The sequence below is a fragment of the Parambassis ranga genome, chromosome 5 (assembly GCF_900634625.1).
Source record: "Parambassis ranga chromosome 5, fParRan2.1, whole genome shotgun sequence".
Lineage (NCBI taxonomy): Eukaryota > Metazoa > Chordata > Actinopteri > Ambassidae > Parambassis > Parambassis ranga.
The window spans coordinates 11,786,877-11,809,594 of record NC_041026.1 but is presented as its reverse complement, the minus strand read 5'-3'; the positions used below and the strand labels follow the sequence as shown (position 1 = coordinate 11,809,594).

Sequence of the window (22,718 nt, the reverse complement as noted above, 5' to 3'; positions counted from 1 at the left end):
ATATATAGAGAGAGAGAGAGAGAGAGAGAGAGAGAGAGAGAGAGAGAGAGAGAGAGAGAGAGAGAGAGAGAGAGAGAGAATACTGATATTTAGTATATGCCTAATGCTTATTTTGGGAGCTTTACAGATGAGTCTAGCAATGCCTGTTGTTTAACTCAGATCTATAAACTCCTCATACTTTAGGATAATTTAGGTAGATGAGCTCAGATGAGGTTCAAACAAGGAACACTCAGTGAAAAGTGACGTAAAACGTTTGCCCAGTTCTCATCTAACACAGCCTAAGCTTTAAACGTTCACAGCACAACAAAAAAGCACAGGTGTAGCTAATATTAAAGATGGCTCAGCTCCATTTACAGGTAGGCATGCCAAAACACCTAAATGGAATCTGGCCCTAATAAATGTAATGAGTTACACCTGTGTTAGACGAGTCAGTCTGACATTATGACTGTCTTAAAGGCTTTCTGTTTGTAAATGAGTCGTATGAGGAGGTTCAGCTGGATGACAACATTTGCCAATTGATATTTTTCATCTACTTCAATAAACACTTGAGTTAAACTAAACAGACAGCTTCATCCTGACAGAAATATTAACTAATATTTAAAACATGGAATTAAACCAAGCAGACTGAGCAACATACCGACCACAATGAATGACCAGTGCGTGGAGGGAGTAAGCCTGACTTTTCCCTAGATGCCACCAAGTGTGGGTGAATACAGTTTATGTATGTTATTGATGAGAACAAATTTAGTGTTGATAAAATAATTCACTATAGATCAATTGCTCCTTCAGGAGAAAGAAAAGATTCAGTTTTACATTAAAATGCAGCACTGATTCTTACCTCGACAGGAAGCTGCTGAAGTTCTGCAGGTCACTGGAGTCCAGCACCAAGTTCAGATCATTGATTGTCCTCTCAGATCTCTGACCCTCCTGCAATTTAGATGGAGCCAGGCTTACTCTTCCCCTCTGATTCCAGTCTTCATGTTAAGCTAAGCTAATCACATTTAAAAATATAATAACCAAGTTTCCAAAGAATGTTGGCCTATTCATTTAAACATCTTTCTCCATGTTTTGGGAGTCATAAATCATGTCATGATTGGATTTGGATAAGCCACAAAATATAAAAAAAAACTTAAAGATTACTGGAAGCTGTACTAGTCCACATCTTGCATTTAAACTCAGTAATAATTAAACTATATTAAAGGAATGAAAAGAGGGTGTGTTTCCACATTACACAGCCAAATAATTAAAGTTTTTATCAAAACAAGTTCAAAATAAAAACTATAATTTTAATGAGAGTGCATGAGCCAGGCAGGAGAAGTGGTTCCATGAAGCCAGCTGCTGTGGTGGTCAGTTCAGCCAGAATTAAAAAGAAGACATTAGACAATATAAAATGTGTAATGTATGCAGTTCTCTTAAGTGAGTTTTAACTTAGCATGAGAAATCATAAAATATGTTGTTAGTTTGTAAAGCTCAACAACCAAATTACATCAGTTATTGCCAGCAGCATGGATGCATCAGTTTATCTTACACTACCACAGACTAGGATTTTACCTCACACTCGATTGTGTTAACAGACAGATTTTTTTTATTGTTGTGAATATGAATCAGTTTGTGCAAAGGTCTAAAGAGCAGCTAAAATTCAAACTGTGTCCTTAATGCCACTGAACGTGGCTCTTTGTCACCCTCTGCTGGCTAAACATAGAATCTCCCCTGTGAAGTAAATGGTCCAAAAAGTTGTGTGCTGCAAGGACTGTCTTACATAAAGGTTAAACTACAATGAAATCATTGACTCATTGACAAATAACTGACTTACCTTTAGCTCAGACAGCTGGAACTCTACCTGGAAGAGCAGTTCAGAGGTGTGACCTGATATACAGATTTGCTGGATCGCCTGACAGTCACCTAAAAGACAAAATAAATATTTATTAAGCAACATTTCATGACTAAGAACTAAAACATTTTACGTTGTACCTTCAACATTAAATTATTGGTTATTTCAATCGATGAACTCTAGTAATTTTCATGACTCACAGATTTACAAAAATTATACATGAGAAACTCTTACTGCTTTGCAGAGTCTTTGTAACACAGCTGTCCAAAGTGATGCCGTTCATCTCAGTCTGCCACTCCAGATCCTCCTCCAACTCCTCCACCTCCTCTTTCAGCCTGGACAGCACCGTTTCTTCTCCTCCATTTTGTTTTTGTCCACATATATAGGCCCTGCGAAACAAACAACAAACAATTTTTATAAATTAACTCTGCAGGTATTCATTAACACTGCATAAAACTGAAATTGTAAACTAAAACTTTGACACTCACAGGGCATCCTGCATTTGTTTTTCAAAGTGGAATGTCATGTCCTTATGGTTGTTCTGCTTTTGGTGCTGCAAAGCTTTAACCTCAGTCTGGAGACGCTCAATCTGCGCCTCCAGCAGCTTCACCTCCTCAATGTTCTCCTCATTCATCTTCTCCTCCATCTGAAAGAACAACACACCAAACAAGAGACCTGGTGAGAACTGGTGAGGACAGTAATAGACAAACACAATAACAAAACACAAGCTAATGAGACTAGCTGTGACTGTCACTAAAGTGAGAGGGGAGCAGAACCAAATTGGTTAATTGAGAAACCCAAAACAGTCAAATGAAATACATATTGACATTTATCAAGTGAAGTTTCGCAAACTGTTTATATGGCTTTAAAAAAACTGTCAAAGACGTACCTTGAATTTAGCAGTAAAATACCGTAAAACACCTCCAAAACAAACAGTCACGTCAAAAGTTAGGCTGACACCGTCATTCTCGTTATAACGGCTTTCGGCTTAAACAAACATTGTTATATAATGATGCATTTTCCGAAATAAAAACAGAGTTATCCAACGCTGCTGTATCTTCACCTGACGGACTCTCGCTTCTTCTCCTGACAGTCAAAACAGTTTGGAGCCTCGCGCGCTCTGGACTGTACCACTTCCTCGTGTCGCAGGAGGAACGACTTCTCTAAAGAAGAGTAAAACTTTTTACTGCAGATACAAATACTGCTAACGTTAATAAAGCTAGCCTCTAAAAATAACTACCTTGGATTACTTACTGGATAGTCGGTAACAAAAACGAAATTAAAAAAAAATAATAACTTCAATTTATGAGTTCATTAGTCCTCTACACAGGAAGTCGTAGCGGATGTGGATAATGCTGTGACTGTTGTTATTTTGAGCAAAACGAAAAGCATGATTATTTTTTTTTTACCGTCGGTTAGTAGTAAACCTAGATTAATGTGACGGTATTCACTCGTATTTCTGTTTTTCTAAGGTCTTTACGCGATTTAAATTACGCCACTGCGGAACGTTTCGGCGCTGCAGAAACAAGGGCGGAAGGAAATTCCGGACAGGAATAGCGGTAACACCAGCTGGATACATGTGAGGTAAACAGTTGTTGCTTATTTTCTCCATATTAATTAAACTGCTTATTTAATCGTGATCATTATCATATCAGGTATATACGATTTAATTTTAAAATATGTTTATTTCGTTCAGCTGTTTTTGTTCTTCCAACGTTTCGTGTAGTCCAGTGAAAACATTGTCATTGCTGTATTTATCACGAACATGAAGTTAGAAAGCTTGTTTTTTTTTAGTTAGGCAGGCTTCTGCAGTATAATGTAATCACATATACTTTTCTTGTTTATGTTTTTGATATGTGTACTCTTAATTTGGTCCAACGCGCTGCTTCTAATACGAACTGCAATCAGTCAACTTTCTGGAGGGTATCTTGTTCAGATTTTGTTCACACTACTTCAGAGGTTGTAGTTAGTGCTTCTGCTCCATTGTATTGATGTTTAAACACATTTGCCATTTTTTTAAGATATTTGTATGTATGGATTTTGGAAATACCCAAAATATTCCTGACTAAAGCCATCTCATGTCTATCAAGCCTGTTAATGGATGTGTATACACACACTAACCTTAACCCACATATACCCACTATATATATATATATATATATATATATATATAATCTGTGCAGTGACCGTGTGGTCGTGGGTACGGAGAAATGAGGCGGCTGTATGTCGGTGGGTTGAGCCACACGGTCACCCAGAAGGATCTGAAGGATCGATTTGGAAAGTTTGGAGACGTAGAGGATGTGGAGATCCGGACTAGGAGGGATAATGACGGTGAGGACAGGCACTTAGAGAGCATTGGGGATAACATACAGTGTTCTGCCTTTAAATTCTAACAGACTTACTGTTAGTTTATACATTTTAAATATTTATTTAAGTTTCTTATTATTTCTGGCTCTTTCATTTCTCCTGCAGGGGTTCCTTATAAAACCTTTGGCTACATCAACATCAACATTTCAGATGGCGACCTAAAGAAATGTGAGCTGAGCTGAATAGATTTTATTGTTTGAGTATCCCACATAAATTAGCTGTTTTTATTTGTGTTTAATTGGACATCTAGCTGACATTAGGAGTTCATAACATCATTATTACATCTGTGTTTCATCTGCAGGTTTGACAGTTCTCAACAAATCCAAATGGAAAGGAGGAACTCTGCAGATCGAAACAGCTAAGGAGAGCTTCCTGCACAAGTACAGCCATGTTCAATTTACTGTGAAAATCTTATAATTAAATTAACAGAAATGAGTGCAGGGATGAAGCTGTCACTATTTGTGATGAGGTGTCTGTGTCTTAGACTGGCTCAGGAACGACAGGCAGCAGCAGAGCAGCATCTCCAGCAGCCTGCAGCTGAGGACATGAGACGGAAAGTCCTGGACTCCCTAAGCAAAGCCGGTGTGGACAACTTTACCATGAAGGCTGCAGTGCCAGGAACCGAAATACCAGGACATAAGGTGCAGTCGCGTTTTTCTTATTTCAATCAAGACATTTGTAATTGCAAGTGTGTAAATATTGAAAGTGTGGTTATTGTGGTTTCAGGACTGGGTGGTCAGTAAATTCGGACGCGTCCTTCCTGTCCTGCAACTCAGGTGTCTAAAAGGCAGTAAATCACGAACCCTGAAGTACGACCCATCCAAATACAGCCACAATATTCGCAAGCTGGACCGGCAGACTGCAGATGAGTCAACACCTGTAACTCAGCTTACCTGGGAATTAGATGGAGGGGATGATGACATCAGCAAGAAGAGGCGGGGCGAGTTCCCCCATTATGAACCACCAAAACCCAAGAAAAGCCGAACAGATGCAGTCACTTCCCACAATTCTGTCGGCACAACCAGGTAACTGTGAAGAGGTCTCTGACCATTTTTCTGTTCCTGAAAAGCCATGATTCAAGGATTCCTAATGCTCAGAATGGCATCTAAAAAATACAAGGACTTTTTGCTTGTCCCTGAGGTCCTTTGATGTTTGTATCATCTTCGGCTGAATGCTGGGATTTCAAAGAATTTTGCTTATTTCTGGAGTCCACTTAGCTCAGAACTTAGTGCTCTTTTGAATCTCTCCTGTTCTCAGAAGTCCCAGCTAGTTTCAGACATATTATATATTTTTCACAATTCTGACCTTTTTTTTTTTGTACTTTTTCCCCTAATGTTTTCTGTTTGAAATGTCATCACCATGACCATTATACGTCTTTTTCCTCTTAGATTTGAGCAAACTGTGAATTCTGTCAATCACACTGAATCTCGTCGGCTCACAAATGGATTTGAACAGCCAGCCAACCACAGACCAGCTCAGCAAAAGTGGACACATTTTTACGATAGTGATGATTCAGAAGATGAAATCCGGAGGCTGGTGGCATCTCAGGAGACCTCCCATGGGAGACTGCATCCAGACGTGGAGGAGGATGAGCTGGAAGTGGTTGGACATGACTACCTGATCAAATCTGGACAAAAAGGTAACACATATTTTGAACAGGGATTCCACATATTCAGAGAATTTGTTTTGTTTGTGTTTTTATGAGGATTTATTGCCACCAGTGATGCGGACAGTGATTTTGCCTAAATAGAAACGGTCTCTCTGTTAGTCTGAGTAATTCTGATGCTTGAATTGTGACGCCAGTATTCATACATGTGAGCATAAAATATGGCTTAAAAGTGTTGCTTTGTAACTCCAGGTGATGAAGAAGAGGATGACTATGACTCTGCTGACACTGATGAAATCTTTGCATCCAGAAAACCTCAACTTCCGGACAAACATATTCCCCCCACAGCAGAACACCTCTCTGAAAACAAGATGGGCATTAAGAGAACAAAAAGCAACGTTGGAGAGAAGGAGGAAGAGGAAGCGGCTCCTAAGGAACATATCAGGAAACCTTCCTCCACACAGAAGAAAGGAGATTCTAGTAAAGAGAAAAATAAGAAAACAGCAGTCCTGCCTGTAATAACCCTCTCCTCATTGGAATCTGATGATGATGATGATGATGAAGCTGATGATGATGATGATGATGATGAAGATGATTCCTCTGACTCATGTTCAGATTCTGATTACGAAGCTATGTTTTCTAATGTCACTCATCTGGAGATCTCCCTGGCTGATCTGCAGAGGGTAGCAGAAGAGGTTCAGCAGGCGTCCAAGACCTCAGTCCCCAGCATCCCCAGCAGCGACTTCGAGCCAGAAACTAACTTCATATCTAGCCCTGCAGAGAGACATGTCCCCAAGAAGGACACCCTGCCTGAAGAGATCCTCGCTGCCATTATGGAAGAGGACAGTAGTGAGGATGAACAGAAAAAGAAGAAGAAGAAGAAAAGAAAAGGTGCCTTGTCAGCACCACTGCCTGCCTTCCAGGGAACTAAAGCTTTAAATGAGATATTGGAAAAAGAGGAGAGAAAGACAGAAGTAGAGGTGGAGGAAGAGGAGGAGGCGGAAGGAGGAAGAGAGGTTAAAAAACTCAAACTGAACCTCAGAACGGCAGACAACAAAACCAGTATGAGTGTAAGCAGACAGAACAAGACATCAGAGTGCAGTGAAGAAGAGGAGGATGAGGATGAAGATAAAGAAAAAAATGAAAAGGAGGGGGAAGCTAAGGAGAACATGGCTGCACCCAAAACTTTAAAAATGGAAGATGAGACTGCCTCCTCCTCCAGTAGTGGTGATGATGAAGAGGAAGGAGATGAGGAGGAAGAAGACAACACAGAGGAGAAGACAGTAACGGAGAAAAAGAGGGAGCTGGTTCCAAATAAAGTCTCAGAGAAAACTGTGACTGACTCCAGCAGTGATGATGATGATGATGCAGAGGAAGGGGAGGAGATGATGAACATCAGTCAGACTGTTTGTACAGCTAAATCTGCAGCGAAGACTTTACCTTCAAGCTTCAAAGAAGAAAAGGAAGAACAGGCTCCCCCTCGGGTGGCTCTAGGAGCTGAGGAGGAAGAGGAGCGACAGAGGGTGACCAACATGAGGAGACTGGCTGCTGTCCAGCAGAGACAGAAAGAAGCTGAAGAACACAAGAAGCTCATCAAGGGAGCGTTAGCCAACCTGGTGGGTGCACAGATAAATGAGAACCATTTTGAACCAACATTGAATTAATGAAAGTGACTAAATATATTTTCTTTGATCACCATTAGGATGCTCCAGCAGCAGGAGCAGGAAAACACATTATCTTTGGCTCTGATGATGAGGATGATGAAGATGAGCAGCAGACGGTTACAACATCAACGAAAAGCTTGTTTCAGGACAGCCAATCAGAGGATGAGGCCACAGGTGATGAAGCAACCAATCAAAGCAGTACGATAAAAGAGAAGGTGAGGGGGCTTTCATGTGTCTCATTTGTTCAAATATTCTGTCAGATTATTTATTGTTTTTTGTGTTTTTTGGTGCATTTGAAGGCTTCAGCCCATCAGCTGTTTAGTGGCAGTGAGGATGAGGACGGGGATGAAGATAAGGATGGCAGCAGGTTTAAGATAAGGCCTCAGTTTGAAGGTCGAGCAGGACAGAAGGTGAGAAAAGCAGTTTATACAGTGATGCTTCTTGTGCGTACTAGCTTGTTTCTTTTTTATTACCAGTCCACACTGTCCACCATTAAAAGTTAACAGACACCTGCCTCTCATATCGTTTGTTTGTGTCCTCCAGCTGATGGAGCTGCAGTCTCGCTTCGGCACAGATGAGCGTTTCCGCATGGACTCTCGTTTCCTGGAGGACATGGAGGAAGACAAGAAGCAGAAAGATGAGTCAGGTAAGGCACACTATAGTCGTGATAGAGATGTAGACAACAACTTCTGCATGAAGAGGGGTGATTGAAGCCGTGATAGCCTAGGTTTTCTTTGTAGCTATGGTTCTGTTTAAAGTTGTAAAGTGACTGTTTGTCATTCAGTGATGCAGAAGAACCTGACAGAAGATGACGATGCTCTGGAAGAGGAGAGGAAGAAGAACCTGTCCATCCTGCAGAACGTTCTGGGCAGCAACCAACAAACCTGCAGCACTAAGCCTGCTGTCAAAGCCAAGAAGTTCAGGTCAGCTTCACACACACTTACAATAAGTCTGAATCACTTCTGAACCACATTTACAAAATGTGTGTTTGCAATGTGTGTGTTTGCAGAGACGTGTCAGCTTTGCATTACGACCCCAGCAGAGAGGAACACACTGCTTTTGAGACCAAAACGGATGACAACAAAAAGGAGAGGTACAAGCACATACACAGAAGGAGTTTAGCTGCACATGTTAGGCTAGCTCATGTGCCATCAGTTCTACCTGTACTTGAGTAAACCTGCCATGTGACTTGCCTTCACAGCAAGGCAGCCCGTAAGAAGAAGAGGGAAGAGGCTCTGAAACTTCCTGAAGTTTCTAAAGACATTTATTATGATGTGTCCGGTGACCTGAAGGCTGTGTTTGGTCAGACGAAGGATGACATCACTAAAGCAGATGAGAAACTGGCAAACTGGGACCAAGAAGAGGAAAGAGAAGAGGAAAATATTGAGGACGAAGAGCTGAACCCGCTGTCCTCTCTCCTCTCAGCTGATCCCAGCACTGAGAAAGAGGATTCCTCTGGATTTAAGTTTTCCTTCTTTGGAGATGACACGGAGGCAGCAGGAAGTGGAGAGACAGGTCAGTTAAATCTCAGATATGTTTTTACAGACTTCCAGAAGGAAAGTTTTTTTTTTTATAAATCGTTTGTTTCTCTAACAGCCGAGTACAAGGTGGAGAGCATCCAAGCTCCAAAGGTGTTCTGGCAACAAGACCCACGTTTCCAAGACAGCAGCTCAGAAGAAGAAGAAGAAGAAGAGGAGCTAAAGGAACAGGAGGAGCAAAGTAGTGCTGGTGCTAAAACCACAGAGTGAGATACTTTAAACTGTCTAAAGGGCTTTACATGACATATGTATGTGACCAAGAACGTTCACCTAAATTTCTGTGTTATTGCTCAGAGAGGAAACTCCTTCCAATACAGATTTATTCTTCTTCTACCCTGATGACAACAGACTGACAGGTAAGATTCAGTCACTTCTGCAGTTTATTTTCTTAAACCCTAAGGTAATATTTTCTAAGGATTGATGTTTCTTTAGTTTATTAAGCTTTGTGTTGTGTGTTCTCCTTCAGAGGGTCCCAAGATGTTCTGTCGTATGTCTCAGCTGGAGGAGCAGAGGGAGGAGTGGGAGGAAAGGAGGAGCGCACTCAGACAGGTACATACTAGGTTTATATATGAATACGACATTCTGGACTTTTCTGTGTAGACTTCTGATGCAAATGTTTTTTGTTGTCAGTGTTATGTTGGTGGTAACCATCTTTTGGGAACATTTAGTAAAAACGATTCTATGTTTTTTTTTTTTTTTTTGTTTTTCCTATTTTCACAGGAGTACCGCAAGAAACACAAAGATGCCCGTAGAAAGATAACGTCCTCTGTGAAAAGCTGAGGATCATGGGAAGTGAAGTCTTTGTGCTTCATCTAGGACTTTATGGACTTTAAAATGCACTTCAAGAATCCATATTATTTCTACTTCTTGGTGCCTTTTTGTTGGCAGGTGAATGGTGAGGAGATGGACTTTGTGACAGTGTGGACATTTAAGAATATCTGAGTTTTTGTTTACTTTAGTAAATATTGTGAGATATTTTTGTGATCAGAGCTTCTTTTTCAAACACCACATGGTTTGATTTTCTTATTAGTTGCTGTGGAAATTATGCTGCAATTGAACTGAAGGACAGTCAGCAGCATATTACAGAGTAATTTGCACATAAATAAAATATAAATTGATCTAATGAATTAATTGCAAATTATCTCCTAGAGCTGCTTCAGGATTTAATGCATGTGCTTTTTTGTTTTCATCAGTTTTGGTCCTTGCGTTTGTCAAACCTGATGTTTACCCACGGGACCAGTGACCACAGTCAAAGTTATGGTTTGAAGACTCCTTGTCTCATTGAAACAGCAGTGCCACTTAGTACTGTAAAATAAAATGGAATATTTTATTTGAACATGGAGATGCGTTTATATGTAATAAATATTAATTAGGGTCTCCTAATTCAAAACAATGCAGTGTTTTGTCCACCACTTTAGTGTCATGAAATAGCTCTACAGCTACAGGATTGAGTGATATAAATTTTGTGAAGGCATTCTATGTTTATCAGGATGATATATCTTACCTGGCTGCCAAAACCTCAATTTGTATTTAGTTTTGTGTCTACATATTTAGAGCAGCTAGCATGCTAAAATGCTAAACCAAGATGGTCAATAAGGTAAATTTTTGTGTCTTTTTTTTTCCTAAACAAATGGCCTACTTTAATACTTTGTCAAACTGAAGGCAAAGTATATATCTTTCTGTGACGTTTTACGCTAAATTTGTACTTAAAAACTCCTAGTTTTGTATTTCCGGTCCACTTTCCTCTGCTTATTTTGAAAGGTCTCACCGGACGTTCTGTGTTGTGTTTACGGTCACTTGATGTTGGGGGAATAACAAGTGTCGGACTAAGCGGCTGTTTCCAAACTTCTCCATCAGTAGCTACCGGAGGGAGGTCGGGCCGCGAACTGTTTTGTGGATATTTTTTTTATTTCAGGCGTAAAGTTTTTATTGCGGCACATGTCTGCGAGAAAGACATTAAACACGGACCAGATACATGCAGTAAAAAAATGAGTCCGGTTTGGTGTTGTTTGCTTCTTTTTCTGAAGACCGCGGAGCTCCGTCATGTCCACTCAGCAGCTCGGAGGGTTCAGCCTGCGGAGGATGCTGTGGCCCTGGGGACAGAGGTGGCTCTCTCACCGGAGATGAGCTCTCCCGACCAGATTGAAAGTTTACGACTTACCGGTGTGAAGCGAGTCGCCCGAGGAGCCAAAGATGGGAGTTTTAGGAAGAGAGACCCGCTTCCCCCCAATATTTACGGGCATCCTCGCCGGAACGAAGACCCGAGCGGCCAGTTCACCACACCGCGGCCCGACCGCTACACCTATGCCCCGCTGAGTAACTCCACGTCGGGCCGCGGGTCTGGTCTCCTAAACCCGCTGTTCCCGGTCACTGACGGGTCCTACTGGGCGTATGCGGTCATGCTGCTCGCGCTCGTCCTGTTCGCCGCGGGCATCGTGGGGAACCTCGCGCTTATGTGCATCGTGTGGCACAACTTCTACCTGAAGAGCGCGTGGAACTGCATCCTGGCGGGACTGGCCTTCTGGGATTTCCTCGTGCTCTTCTTCTGCCTGCCGGTGGTTGTCTTCCACGAGCTCACCTTGAAGCGGTTGCTAGGAGACCTGTCCTGTCGGCTCGTGCCCTACCTGGAGGTGAGGAGTGGTTAAAGAGGCACGTGAGGAGCAGGTGTTTCTGTGTTGTTTACACATGATATATATATATATATATACACACACATTTGTCGTTTTTATCCATTTATGATCTTTATTAGTTAAACTTTTCCCAGCAATTAAATCCAAAACAAATTTTATTTTTTCACTTATTTGTTAATGAGGGAGGATTTTACTATTTTTAATTACTATTACTTACTATTAAAATAAAACTCATTACTTTTGTCTGGAAAAACTTTATAAAACAAAATGATCAACAGAATTTCTGTCAATAAAGTTAAATATTTAAACTAGCCTTACAAATATAAACAAAGACGCACACACCTACTAATTATCAGGCTTGTTACCTGATGAAAGAGTAATCTGTAAATTCAATTCCTCTGATAAATTGTGGCAAAAACTGCTAAATGACAGTTTAATTTTTTAATGTATTCTTTAGCTGCCTTAAATAAACAACTTGTTGGTATGATATAAAACAGTAACACATTCTTGAAACTATAAAAATAATGTGTTGTTGTTTAAACCATTTTAGTATCCATTTAACTTCAAATGTTTATTTTATTACATGTAGTAATAAATCTCACACAGTGAGGCAGAGCGACGTCAAAACCAGTTTTTACTCCCCGTGTTAGGCTGAGCGTAAATGTTTTCCAGTTTAATAAACAGACCTTAAGATCTGTGATGAATGGCCTGTTTGTGCCGTCCTCGGGTTTCAGTCGTCTTTTCTTCAGACAGACGTGCTGTTATGGACTGTTCGGCCTCTTCAGCTTTCTGTTATGAACCGCCAGACAAGGCCAGCAGGGGCCCACATGAAGAGACTCACAGAACAGAAGACGCAGTCATCAGGGCCCGGGGTGTTAATTTGCAGGTGCAGAGTGTGAAACTAAGGAGCTGTCTCTGAGTAAAAAAAAAAAAAAAGAAAGGCGTCCTTTTTTAACCACAGAATAACAGCTCATCTTGGAACAGCCACAGTTTGGTGCTGAGCTGACAGCGGCAGGGATGTTTAGTACCAGGATTCAGGTTTTCTCTTTTGTGTCTGCTCCTCAGACTCACAATGACTCAGTCAGTCCAGAGGATCATTTCAAGTTAAAAGCTCAGCCAGTTTTCCCTCACACAGTAATAAGGCAGTCTCTTTGTTACCAGAGGTTCCATCAGTCTGCTGACAGAGAGTCCGTCAGCCGTGCCCTCTCAAACAGGCTCTGTGAGCCTTCAGAGCTTCAAGTCACTGAAGTGGAGTTTTCCTAATTTGTAATAACAGCTTGTGTGAAGCAGTCTTCAACAGGTCAAGCTGCCAGCTTCACCCACTCTTTGTTGCTTCACCTATTCATATGCTAATGAGTGAATTAATTTCCAGCTAATTAATTAACGTATTTTAAAATGCTCTTTTGCTGAGCAGCGTTTAAAGCGGGTCAGACTGCCAGCTGACCCCGTGCTCTGTTAGTTAAACTATTTTCATGCTAATTAATGCTCTCTGTTAATTATCTTGAGTTGTGTTTTTAGTGTTCGAGGTCATTAACCACTCACAGAGGGAGGACACATCTCTGTAATGATAGTCTGTGTTTTGAGCCAGAAACACACGAGGCACCAATAACTGTCCCAGGCTGCTGGCTGAGAGCTGGTACAACATGACTGCCTCTCTGTTCCCTCGGAGAGTCTTTTTATTTCCCTGTTTCTGCTCTGAATGTTAATGAGACTATGTTTGGTTTAATGTTGTAGTTTTGGCAAATGTTGCGTGAAGCTTAGAGGGGGAAAAAGAAGTGGAAATCCTCAAAGGGGCTAAACAGCAATTAAGTTCTCAGACTAACAGGTCACATCTGACTGGAATCAGAGCAGCAGTGTGAGTGAAAACAGTGTGAGGGACAACAGGTTGAAGCTGGTCGCTCTGTGATTTCAAAGGCAGCAAAGAGATATGGGAAGTGTCTTTTTTATACCAAAGAGTGAATATTACTGAATAATCTTATACACATAATTTATCTCTTGTTCTCTCTGGTGCTAAATTAAAATACTTAAGTTTGCTCATGAGCCAATATGTTAACATTATAATATAAGAAAAGAGCATAAATCAATACATCTGAAATTTAATTTATTTGTGTGCAGCAAAAACATACCATCACGAACTATCAGTGCAAAAAATAAACAGCTCTATTAGAAATTATACTGTAATTCTACCTAAAAGTCAAAATAAATAATTAAGTGGTTGACTAGAAAGAACCTAATTTCTCTGGAACACTGCACTGTGGGTGTGGAAAAATACACAAAACCACAGACTACACTTCACAAAGCACTTCTGAGTGTTGGTTACATCCTGGCATGTTTCCAGCAGACCAGATGGATGTTTGTGCAGTAGTCAGCAGCAGTATGCAGTGGTGGAATGTAACTTTGTACTTCGCCACTATACTTTATACTTTACTTAAGTAAAAAAAAAAAAAAATGTTATCTGTACTTTCTACTCCACTACAAATTTTAAAATGTCTGTAGTTACAAGTACATTTATGAATACAGTTGTGTTCATACAGCTGTGCTGGACTGATGTGAGGTCAGACTCTGCATGGAGGTGGTGTCACGCTGCGAGCTGTGTTTCTATATTGAGCCTCAGTCATGATGCCGGTGCTCTGGCTCAGTTAGCTAACTAGTTAGCTACTGTCTGCTAACACAGGTCCATCCATTAATCATAACATGAATCTACAGCAGGAATACTGACACACTAAAAATGGTGAAGTGTTTTTTATTAGCAGCCTGTCTGTTCACTTGATGCCCACAGCCTGCCTCATGACACACAGAGACCTGTCGATAGCTGCTTCTGTACTGGAAATGTAAATTAACTACACATAGTCCATTTTAATTTGAAGATGATTTCTTTAATTATTTTAACCTGTTCAGATCCTTTGCAATGGAAATCAATAATATATATTTGGTGCATGAGTACTTTTACTTTTAATACTAAGTACATTTACAAGTAAGTACTTAGGACTTTTACTTAAGTAGATTGTTGATGTAGTAGATTCTACTTTTACTTGTGTATATATTTTGCTGGGTAATTGTACTTTTACTTAAGTACCAAGCTTCAGTACTTCCTCCACCACTGGCAGTATGTCTTAATAAAGCATTTCTCCTCTGCTTCATTTCCTCCCTCTCTGTCAGGTGACATCTCTGGGTGTGGCCACGTTCAGCCTCTGTGCTCTAAGTATTGACCGTTTCCACGCAGCCACTGGCCCCGGGCAACATCAGACTCCAAAGGTGGAGCCCTGCCAGTCCATCCTGTCCAAGCTGTCCGTCATCTGGGTGGGCTCTATGGTGCTAGCTGCCCCGGAGCTGCTGCTGTGGCAGCTCCTCCAGGAAACTGTCAGCCTTCCAGTGCTGCCCGCTGACTTGCAGCAGAGCCAGGCCGGAGGCACCCTTTTGGCGGCCTTCAGAGCCCGAACGGATGCATTTAAGGTGGATATTTGTGTCCGCGAGCCGTCTGTGGAGCTCCCAGAGAGCATCTACTCTCTGGTCCTGACCTATCATGAGGCACGCATGTGGTGGTTCTTTGGGTGCTACCTGTGTTTGCCACTACTCTTCACTCTGGCCTGCGACTTGGTGACGAGGCAGGTGTTAGCCCAGCGTCTGCCACAGAAACCCAGCACTGACAAGGCGACTGGCAGGTGCTCCTCTTCTTCATCATCTTCCTCCTCCACAAAGAAGAAGCAGCATGGGAGGGAGCAGAGGCTGCGTTCCACTGTCATGGCTCTCACCGTCTTGTACATCACATGCAATTTGCCAGAGAGCATCTGCAACATCACCCTGACGTACATCTCTGCCTCGGTGTCCTCTGCACTTCCTGCTCTGGTTCTTCCTGCGCTGGGTCTGATTGGACAGTTCTTGCTGTTCATGCGTTGCTCAGCGACACCAGTGTTGCTGCTGTGCCTGTGTCGCTCGCTGGGCCAGGCCTTCATGGACTGCTGCTGCTGCTGCTGTGAGGAGTGCCTCCCTGATGGCAACTCATCTTCATCCTCCTCAGCTTCAACCGCTGCCACCTCCACCCTCTCCTCTCCCACATCGCTTTCACCTCCCTCCCTATCTGCTTCTAGCAAAGAGGAGACGGTGAAGGGTGTGTTGCCAGCAGAACCAGTCATCTGTGAGACAGCGAAAGACTCTTCAGCAGCTATGGGGACACCCTGTTGAGGTCCGGGACTGCATTATCACCTTAAAGGACTATTTGAGTGTATTGCAGCTTGGCTTTTATTTTGGAAGTCCATCATTTCTCTAGATGATTTTACCAAAATAAAACCTACGTTGCAATGGTCCTTTAAACTCAAACTGTACAAACTGGCTGGGTAGAGCCATTGTAGACTGATTGACTAGAGTTAGTGTGTGTTCATTTAAAAGGCATTTTAGAAGGACTTATTGTTATTTTTGCAGGTTTTATGGTACAATTTACACATTGTAGTCATTCATAATGATCTAATACTCATTCAGGATTAGTATTACCTGTCTAAGTACTGTAAAAAGGAGAAACACTGGGTATGATCTGCACTAAGACTTTCTGCTGTTAGAAAATATGATTTTACTGTATCTGGCTCTTATACTGTATGTCTCCATCACACTGTATCACAGACAGCAGGCTAAAAATGGGATGAGATCACATGACTTCAATCAAACTCTTTCAGAAATGTGAGCCTGGAATTTGATTCATTTTTTTACTTGTTTCAATAAAATGTACTTTAAGAAAACAAACAAAAACATTTTCATCTCCTGTGAGTAAATCTCTTTTGTCATTGTTGATATGCACAAAGAGCGATGGATGATTTTGAGTTGTTACAAAACTGCTAGTTAATATTGGTGCCTTGGCTTTGAGTCATTCATATAGAAGTTAGTTGACAGGCTGTCATATCCAGAGGGGTTTTTTTTACTTATTTTAATTTATATTAAAGGAGCCAAACCATCAATTAAAGCAATCAGCCAAAAACCCATATATCTTATGTGACATTTAAAACACACTGCAGCACTGGGTAACATGTTCCTTCATTATCATGCACACACACACATTGATCACACCTCATTACACATTCTGTCACCACAATGTGTAAATTTATGTGCTGCTGAACATAGTCTGCAACACTTTGATTAAAAAAAGTACAAATTAACAGGTGCTTTACTTGAATATAACAGCTGGGTGTCCAAAGAAGATTGATTCAAATTTGCAAAGTTAAACAACAAACAAAGGGTAAAAAGAAAGTCAGTGAAGAAAAACAAAACAGAAACAAACAATGGAAATGATTCCAAACCAAAAAGAGCAAAGAGTGATGACCTTTCATTATTTTCCATTATCATTCTGGTCAAAGAGCATCTGAACTCTTCAGTGTCATCATGTGTGGATTATTTTTTTTTATATCTTGATTTTACTCTGGTATATAACTCTGATCTCCGCTGGAAGGAATTCTGCTCCCGACACCCACTGAAGCAGGAAGCTGTTCATGCCTGACTGTGACGCTCCTTTTTCTCATTATTCAATTATTGAAGGTCACAGCTTCACAATAACAGTTGGCCTTTGAGTTTCGGCAGACATAATGAACACAGTTGCTCTGTGAACAGTTGCTCGGGAGAACACACAGGAATTCCCTGCTTACCCAGGGATTTTTTTCCCCATCCAAGTGTTTTCAGGACTTTCATGTTTTTATTTCTTTTTACTGATTCTTATCCTGATACCTTCACGTTATTGTTCTCTTCCTGCAACATCACATACAGAACAAAATAAGGTGTAATCTGTAAGATATTATTATTTCTTAATTTTAATTATGCATGCAAAATAATCATACCACACATCCGTGCACATCAGTTACAAGCATGATACAAGGTGTATTTATTTTACTAGCAAAAAGCTAATGAAACATGCAACAATCCTTGAGTCCAATTGCCTCGATTTAAATCTTTAAACTCCTGGACAGAAGATGATGAATGGATGAATGAGAGCATCCACAGACATGCTAATGAAACCAGGTTCTTCTGCATTAAGGCTAAATGCTAAGCAGCTAGCTCCTGATGCTGAAATCATAGACCTGGCTAAAATGGTTGTGCATTCAAATTGATGTTTATTGAAGCAAACCTGCTAAAAAAAAATAAAAAAAGGAGATTTTTATTGGTGACAAGTCAAGTCTACCATCATTATAATGTTTAACAACATCTCATTCGTTCTTTCTGCTGTGGTGAAACCTGCTGGGTGATGGAGATAAAAGTGGTGCTGTCTTCCTCTGCAGCTTCCTGCTTTCTTCAATGTGATTTTACTTTTGTCAATACTAGTGAATGCAACATGTATCCTCTCTCTCCACAGCCTTAAACTTGAGTCAAAGCTGGCAGCTCTGTTTGCACTTGAGCAGGGTGACAGCTTGTCCTCCTGGACCAGAAAAACAGGCCGTCCCTCCGGGAGTCTCAAGGCCCCACTTGGCTGGGAATGTGGGACAGACAGAGGGTGCCCACTCTTCATGCCTAAAATAAGCCTTATGTTATAAGAGAGACTAACTTAGCGTATTTGTGTGTGTACTGAGACCTTCTCATCTGACTGAAGTTCAGTGTGAATGAATCCCACAGCTTAAAAAAAAGCCAGCAACTCTTCATGAGTCACAATGGAGGCAGCAGACAAACCAACACAATACACAGGAAGGTGGAGGGGAGGAAGTTCTTCTCATTCAAATTTATTCCAAAGACACAGATTAGTCGGATGTGGTGAAGAAAATGAAATGAATTAATAAGTTTAGAGTGTGTTTAGACCCTTTGAAGATCGAATTCATTACTTTAGCTGGAGGCACCTGGAATCCCATCACAGATGCCGACGGTCCCAGAGTTTCACTTTAATGGCTGCTGCTGTAAGTTGAGTCTCGGTTCCTTTTTGAGCTGAAATATTTGTCCTCCCACGTTGTTGTGCCTGGGCAAAGAGAAGGAGGAGGGGAAGCTTCAATAAGGACTGCTTTGTTCAGGCGTCCCCCTCTCTGGCTTAGAGAGGGAGACACTCGAACAAAGCTGCATATCAATTGCTATCCAGCGAGGGAGTTGCTAAGCTACATAACACCCACCAACTCCCACCAGTTGCCTCGGAGAGAAGAAAGAGGGCTGAGATGCAGGGGAGGAGAAAGAAAACTGCTGTGGTCCACCCAGATAAGCTGAACTCCTCTCTTCTTGGTTGCCCCAGCAACCAGCTGAGGCACAGCAGCATGGTGGCCTCAAGTTAGCAATATGGACTAAAACCAACATGGTCCTCAGTTTGAACCGGACTCTGTGGACTCTGCATGTTCCTGCTGTGAAGATGTTTATCATTATAACTCTGTGAGCTGTCAGGGATCCACGATTGATGTTCATCAGGTGCTGCTGAATTACACAAATACATTGAGACTTGATTTATTAACCGTGGGCAACAAACAATGATTTTATTAACTAATTAAGTCTTTCAATATTCATGCAGGTGTTTTATAAATTAATTATACAAATGGTGATTGATAAGTCCATGTCCCAGCTCAAAATGAACCCTTTTTAGTTCCGGATAAAGTGTTTTTAAAGTTTTAAAGTCTACGTTAAGGCTGCTACCAGACAGAGTCCCAGCCAACCTCCGTCCAGCCTGTCTGCTTTCAGTCCAGGCTCTCCTCTGTGCGCTCTGACAGTTGTGCTGTGACAGTTGTCTTGTGCTTCCTCCAGCCTCAGCATGCTCAGGAAACACACAGCACAACATCACCATTGCCAAGACGACAACCAAGTGCTAGTCAGCAATGCTAACAGTCCAAATATGAAGCACTAATGCAGAGCCAGCACAAGGCATCAAAGTGTGGCTCTGAAAAAGACACCAGGAAGCCTTCAGCTCCTTTTATTATTGGAGTGGATATCAGGAAACCCATGTCTATGTTCTTTGCTTTCACATGAATATGCTAAATGTTTAAGAAATGCTGCAGCATTGGTTAGATGTTAGTCTGTATTATTCACAAACAAAAAAGGGAGCTTAACTGAAAAACCTGTTAGCTTAAAAGAAAAGCTTTTATTTTGGAAAATCTTACAGGTAGCTGCTTTAAAACATAAACAACTTTTTTCAAAACAATAAAAAAAAAACCTTCAACTTGGATGAAACACTCAGTTTGATGTTTTCTTTAAAAGGCAGCCTTTTGAATTTTGGCTTTTTTCCCCTGGCTGAGTGTTTCCTTGTTAATGAGAGCTCTGTTTACTCAGCACTGAAAGGGACCCCCAGGGATTATTTGTGGGCTTCATTGATGTTTCCCATGTCTCCTTAAAGAGGCTGAATGAGGAAGTGGCCCTGTCAGCCCGCTGGTGGGCCTTCAACTGAGCTTCCACCACCTGCCGTCTAACACAGAACAGAACCCGCTGGACTGGGCCTGCATGTGTTCTGGTGACAGAGAAGCATCCGGATGGGAAACACACAGAGCTCATCCGTCTCTGTGGGACTCTGGCATTAAGCATTCTGTGGGACTGATGGTGCAGTGGTGCAAAAGGTACTCAAGAAAATGAGCACTCACAGTCACAGAGCAGCTCCTATTTATTTATTTTATTTTGGATTGTTATATATTAGAACATGTAGGATTTCAAAAGAACATTTCTCTGCTGACGTCTTTCACAGAACACTCATGTTATCAGAGGAAGCATAGGTGTAATTAATAACACGACTGATGACTCCTCGTCATCAAGATACAGGTTCAGGGTCACGGAGCATTGCACTGGCTTAATGAGACACCTGGGCTCATTAGAAACACACTAATGTGCTGCTCTGAGTCCAAATGTCTGCTGTGGTTGAAAGGGTCAATCACATATTATTTCTTAAAATTAAACAACAACTATTATATTAGTAAGTAGTGTACAACTGTGGGCTGTGGAGGTGTTTAATGTTCCAATCCCTCATTCTGTTTTTTTGTTTTTTTTTTAAAATACTTTACTGATCCCATCAGGGAAATTGCTTAACGCTGCCCAGCAAAGAGCGCCACACACCAGTGAGTGCACTAGAGGCAATGCAGGTAAAGTGCCTTGCCCAAGGACACACAACAATGACTAGGGAGGAGTTGTGATCGAACCTTCAGGTTATTGGACAACCCTGCTTTACCACTGAGCCAGTGCTTGTTAGATGAAAATCAGGGCTAATAATATATAGAGAAGTTTTATTTTTGTAGTTTTGTAGTAATCTGACAATCACTCTGGCACAAACGAAAGGAATTTAAAGTGCTGCATGTCTTTATGTTACCACACGGTGGCAGCATTGTTCCACATCAGAACATTTGGCTGACACCAGACCCAGATGAGGTCAAGTCCATTTCGTAAAAACACAATCATGACCATGCTGTATGTTTTTCCTCCTAACAGTGCAGTGATGTAATCATTCTGTCTGCTCTCAAGATGCTGATCAACAGTGAAAATGGTGCATTTGTATTTAAACATCTGGTAAAAGTCACAGAGATATATATTGGCATTGTTTTAGTTTTGTATTTAGAACATAGCTTTTGGGCTTCTAGTGTTGTAGAGTAGGTACATGTACAACTTTCAAGCACTTATTTCCAATAAGGTCAGCAACAGATGTGGGTATCACATCTAACTCAGATTTATCTGCTGTCCCTAAATATCAAGCCGTACAGTTTAAAGTAACTTCACCTCACAATGGCTTCTATATTATCATGCTTCTTACACACAGATGCTTCGTTATTTCAAATGTAATTATTTCCTATAATTCTATTCTATTTCTGTGGAGTTTTTTTCAAGCAGGACTTTCACTTTCAAAGGAAAAGCTTAATGTAAAACACTGGATGGTTGAACAGTCATGCAGAGTACTGCACATCCTCCATTAAGTCCCCCCTCCGGATACAGGTGTCACAGTTTTGTTTCACTTCTGCTTGTAAATGTCATTTAGCTCTTAATGCAGAACGTCTTTATTTTGACTCCATCACAGCAACAAACTGTAAAACGTCTGTCAGATAGGTGTTAGCATACGTCTTCACTACAGAACATTAGCTGCTGATGTGTGTGTGTGTGTGTGTTGTGTCTGGATGTTTACACTGGAGGCCTGCAGCTCCCTAACAGAAACCAGCTCCCAACGTCCATATTTAGACTCTTTGCAGGTCCAACTGCTCCACTTGTTTACAACAGCCAGACACAAGACACAAGCCAGCATTTTATATCCGCTTATGGTGCGTGTGTGTGTGTGTGTGTGTGTGTGTGTGTGTGTGTGTGTGTGTGTGTGTGTCTGGACCACCTCTTCACTTTACTGTAGGGGTCATGAGAGTTTGACCATCCAGCCTATGTGTGCTTTGGCCTCTGGGGGACCTGGTCTGGTAGTGATTTTCATAGGCAGGATCTCTGGCTGCATGAAGGGAAGAGAAGGAGGAGGAGGAAGAGGAGGAGGAGGAGGAGGGTGTCCAGTTTGGGAACCTTAAAATTGTTGTGGTTCTGTTTGGATGATCAGATCAATGCCTTTGGATGGTGTGAAGCAGCTGCAAACAGAGTCAACAGACTGAAACCACTTCTTGTTTGAAACCTGCTGCCCCAAGTGAAGGTGATGTGGAACAGTAACGAGGTCCTGAGGCTGTAAAGAGGTCCTGAGCAGTTTGTGTTGTCAGTGATGAGTGTAAAAACTCAGCACCTCGTTACAGCCTTCATTTAATGATGTCTTTTGCTTAGACATCCTCTGCTCATGTTTTCAGTTCGAGGTCTTGAGCACTTTGTGTTGTCACTGATGAATGTAAAAACTCAGCTAAAGAGCTCAGGTGTCAGAGGGAGCAGAGCTGCTGATTGTTTTCATCAAAAGGAAGTTTTGAATTGAGCAGTTCTTATTCTAAAGTAAAACATTCAAAATGAACATCAGAGCACACTTTGTGGGGGTCTAACACTGGAGTGACTAAACATGGGCACATGATAGAAGCAGGTTTATTTAACACAACCAACAGCAAACCTTTCAGGGGGAAACCTGCAGCACCTCTTAGAATGAACTTTTTTTTTCAAATGTAATGATTAATTTGACAAAACTCTTAATTGTTAATACAAAAAGAAGAAAACCAGGGAGGTGTGTGTGGTGCAGAGATGCTATTATGTCTAATAAAACAAGCTAAT

The 22,718-nt window shown here is 41.4% G+C and overlaps 3 protein-coding genes across 5 annotated transcripts in view; 2 read left to right on the top strand and 1 right to left on the bottom strand.

Annotated features, from left to right (window-relative positions):
• cenpp (centromere protein P) overlaps nucleotides 1-3,164 on the bottom strand; it is a 63,312-nt gene extending 60,148 nt beyond the window's left edge. The window contains exons 1-6 of one of the 3 annotated variants that reach the window (XM_028407288.1): nucleotides 3,086-3,164; nucleotides 2,721-2,994; nucleotides 2,320-2,477; nucleotides 2,066-2,220; nucleotides 1,814-1,902; nucleotides 839-927 (exon numbers count right to left, since the gene is read on the bottom strand). In XM_028407288.1, coding sequence (XP_028263089.1) covers nucleotides 839-927; nucleotides 1,814-1,902; nucleotides 2,066-2,220; nucleotides 2,320-2,477 — 491 coding nt within the window. In that variant the 5' untranslated portion in view covers nucleotides 2,721-2,994; nucleotides 3,086-3,164. Of the gene's footprint in view, nucleotides 1-838; nucleotides 928-1,813; nucleotides 1,903-2,065; nucleotides 2,221-2,319; nucleotides 2,478-2,720; nucleotides 3,002-3,085 lie in introns of those variants that run through there. The other 2 variants (XM_028407289.1, XM_028407290.1) reach the window with 2 other exon arrangements.
• A 151-nt stretch (nucleotides 3,165-3,315) lies between these two features.
• nol8 (nucleolar protein 8) lies at nucleotides 3,316-10,357 on the top strand. Its single transcript, XM_028407060.1, has 18 exons — nucleotides 3,316-3,415; nucleotides 4,015-4,162; nucleotides 4,304-4,366; nucleotides 4,500-4,578; nucleotides 4,683-4,839; nucleotides 4,925-5,223; nucleotides 5,587-5,837; nucleotides 6,057-7,420; nucleotides 7,507-7,683; nucleotides 7,768-7,878; nucleotides 8,012-8,114; nucleotides 8,253-8,391; nucleotides 8,478-8,561; nucleotides 8,670-8,983; nucleotides 9,065-9,212; nucleotides 9,301-9,362; nucleotides 9,473-9,555; nucleotides 9,727-10,357. The coding sequence occupies exons 2-18, from the start codon at nucleotides 4,042-4,044 to the stop codon at nucleotides 9,784-9,786; spliced, it is 3,615 nt and encodes a 1,204-aa protein (XP_028262861.1). The 5' UTR covers nucleotides 3,316-3,415; nucleotides 4,015-4,041; the 3' UTR covers nucleotides 9,787-10,357.
• Nucleotides 10,358-10,867: 510 nt separating this feature from the next.
• Nucleotides 10,868-16,306, top strand: gpr37l1a (G protein-coupled receptor 37 like 1a). The gene is made up of 2 exons (XM_028406398.1): nucleotides 10,868-11,636; nucleotides 14,796-16,306. The coding sequence occupies exons 1-2, from the start codon at nucleotides 10,995-10,997 to the stop codon at nucleotides 15,816-15,818; spliced, it is 1,665 nt and encodes a 554-aa protein (XP_028262199.1). The 5' UTR covers nucleotides 10,868-10,994; the 3' UTR covers nucleotides 15,819-16,306.
• Nucleotides 16,307-22,718: the final 6,412 nt, after the last annotated feature.

Excerpts from the sequence above, each read along its gene's own strand:
- nol8 (XM_028407060.1), top strand. The coding sequence starts at position 4,042 with ATGAGGCGGCTGTATGTCGGTGGGTTGAGCCACACGGTCACCCAGAAG. Across the intron at positions 5,838-6,056 it reads GATCAAATCTGGACAAAAAG|GTGATGAAGAAGAGGATGAC; the intron begins GTAACACATATT and ends TTGTAACTCCAG. Across the intron at positions 9,213-9,300 it reads GCTGGTGCTAAAACCACAGA|AGAGGAAACTCCTTCCAATA; the intron begins GTGAGATACTTT and ends GTTATTGCTCAG.
- gpr37l1a (XM_028406398.1), top strand. The coding sequence starts at position 10,995 with ATGAGTCCGGTTTGGTGTTGTTTGCTTCTTTTTCTGAAGACCGCGGAG. Across the intron at positions 11,637-14,795 it reads GGCTCGTGCCCTACCTGGAG|GTGACATCTCTGGGTGTGGC; the intron begins GTGAGGAGTGGT and ends CCTCTCTGTCAG.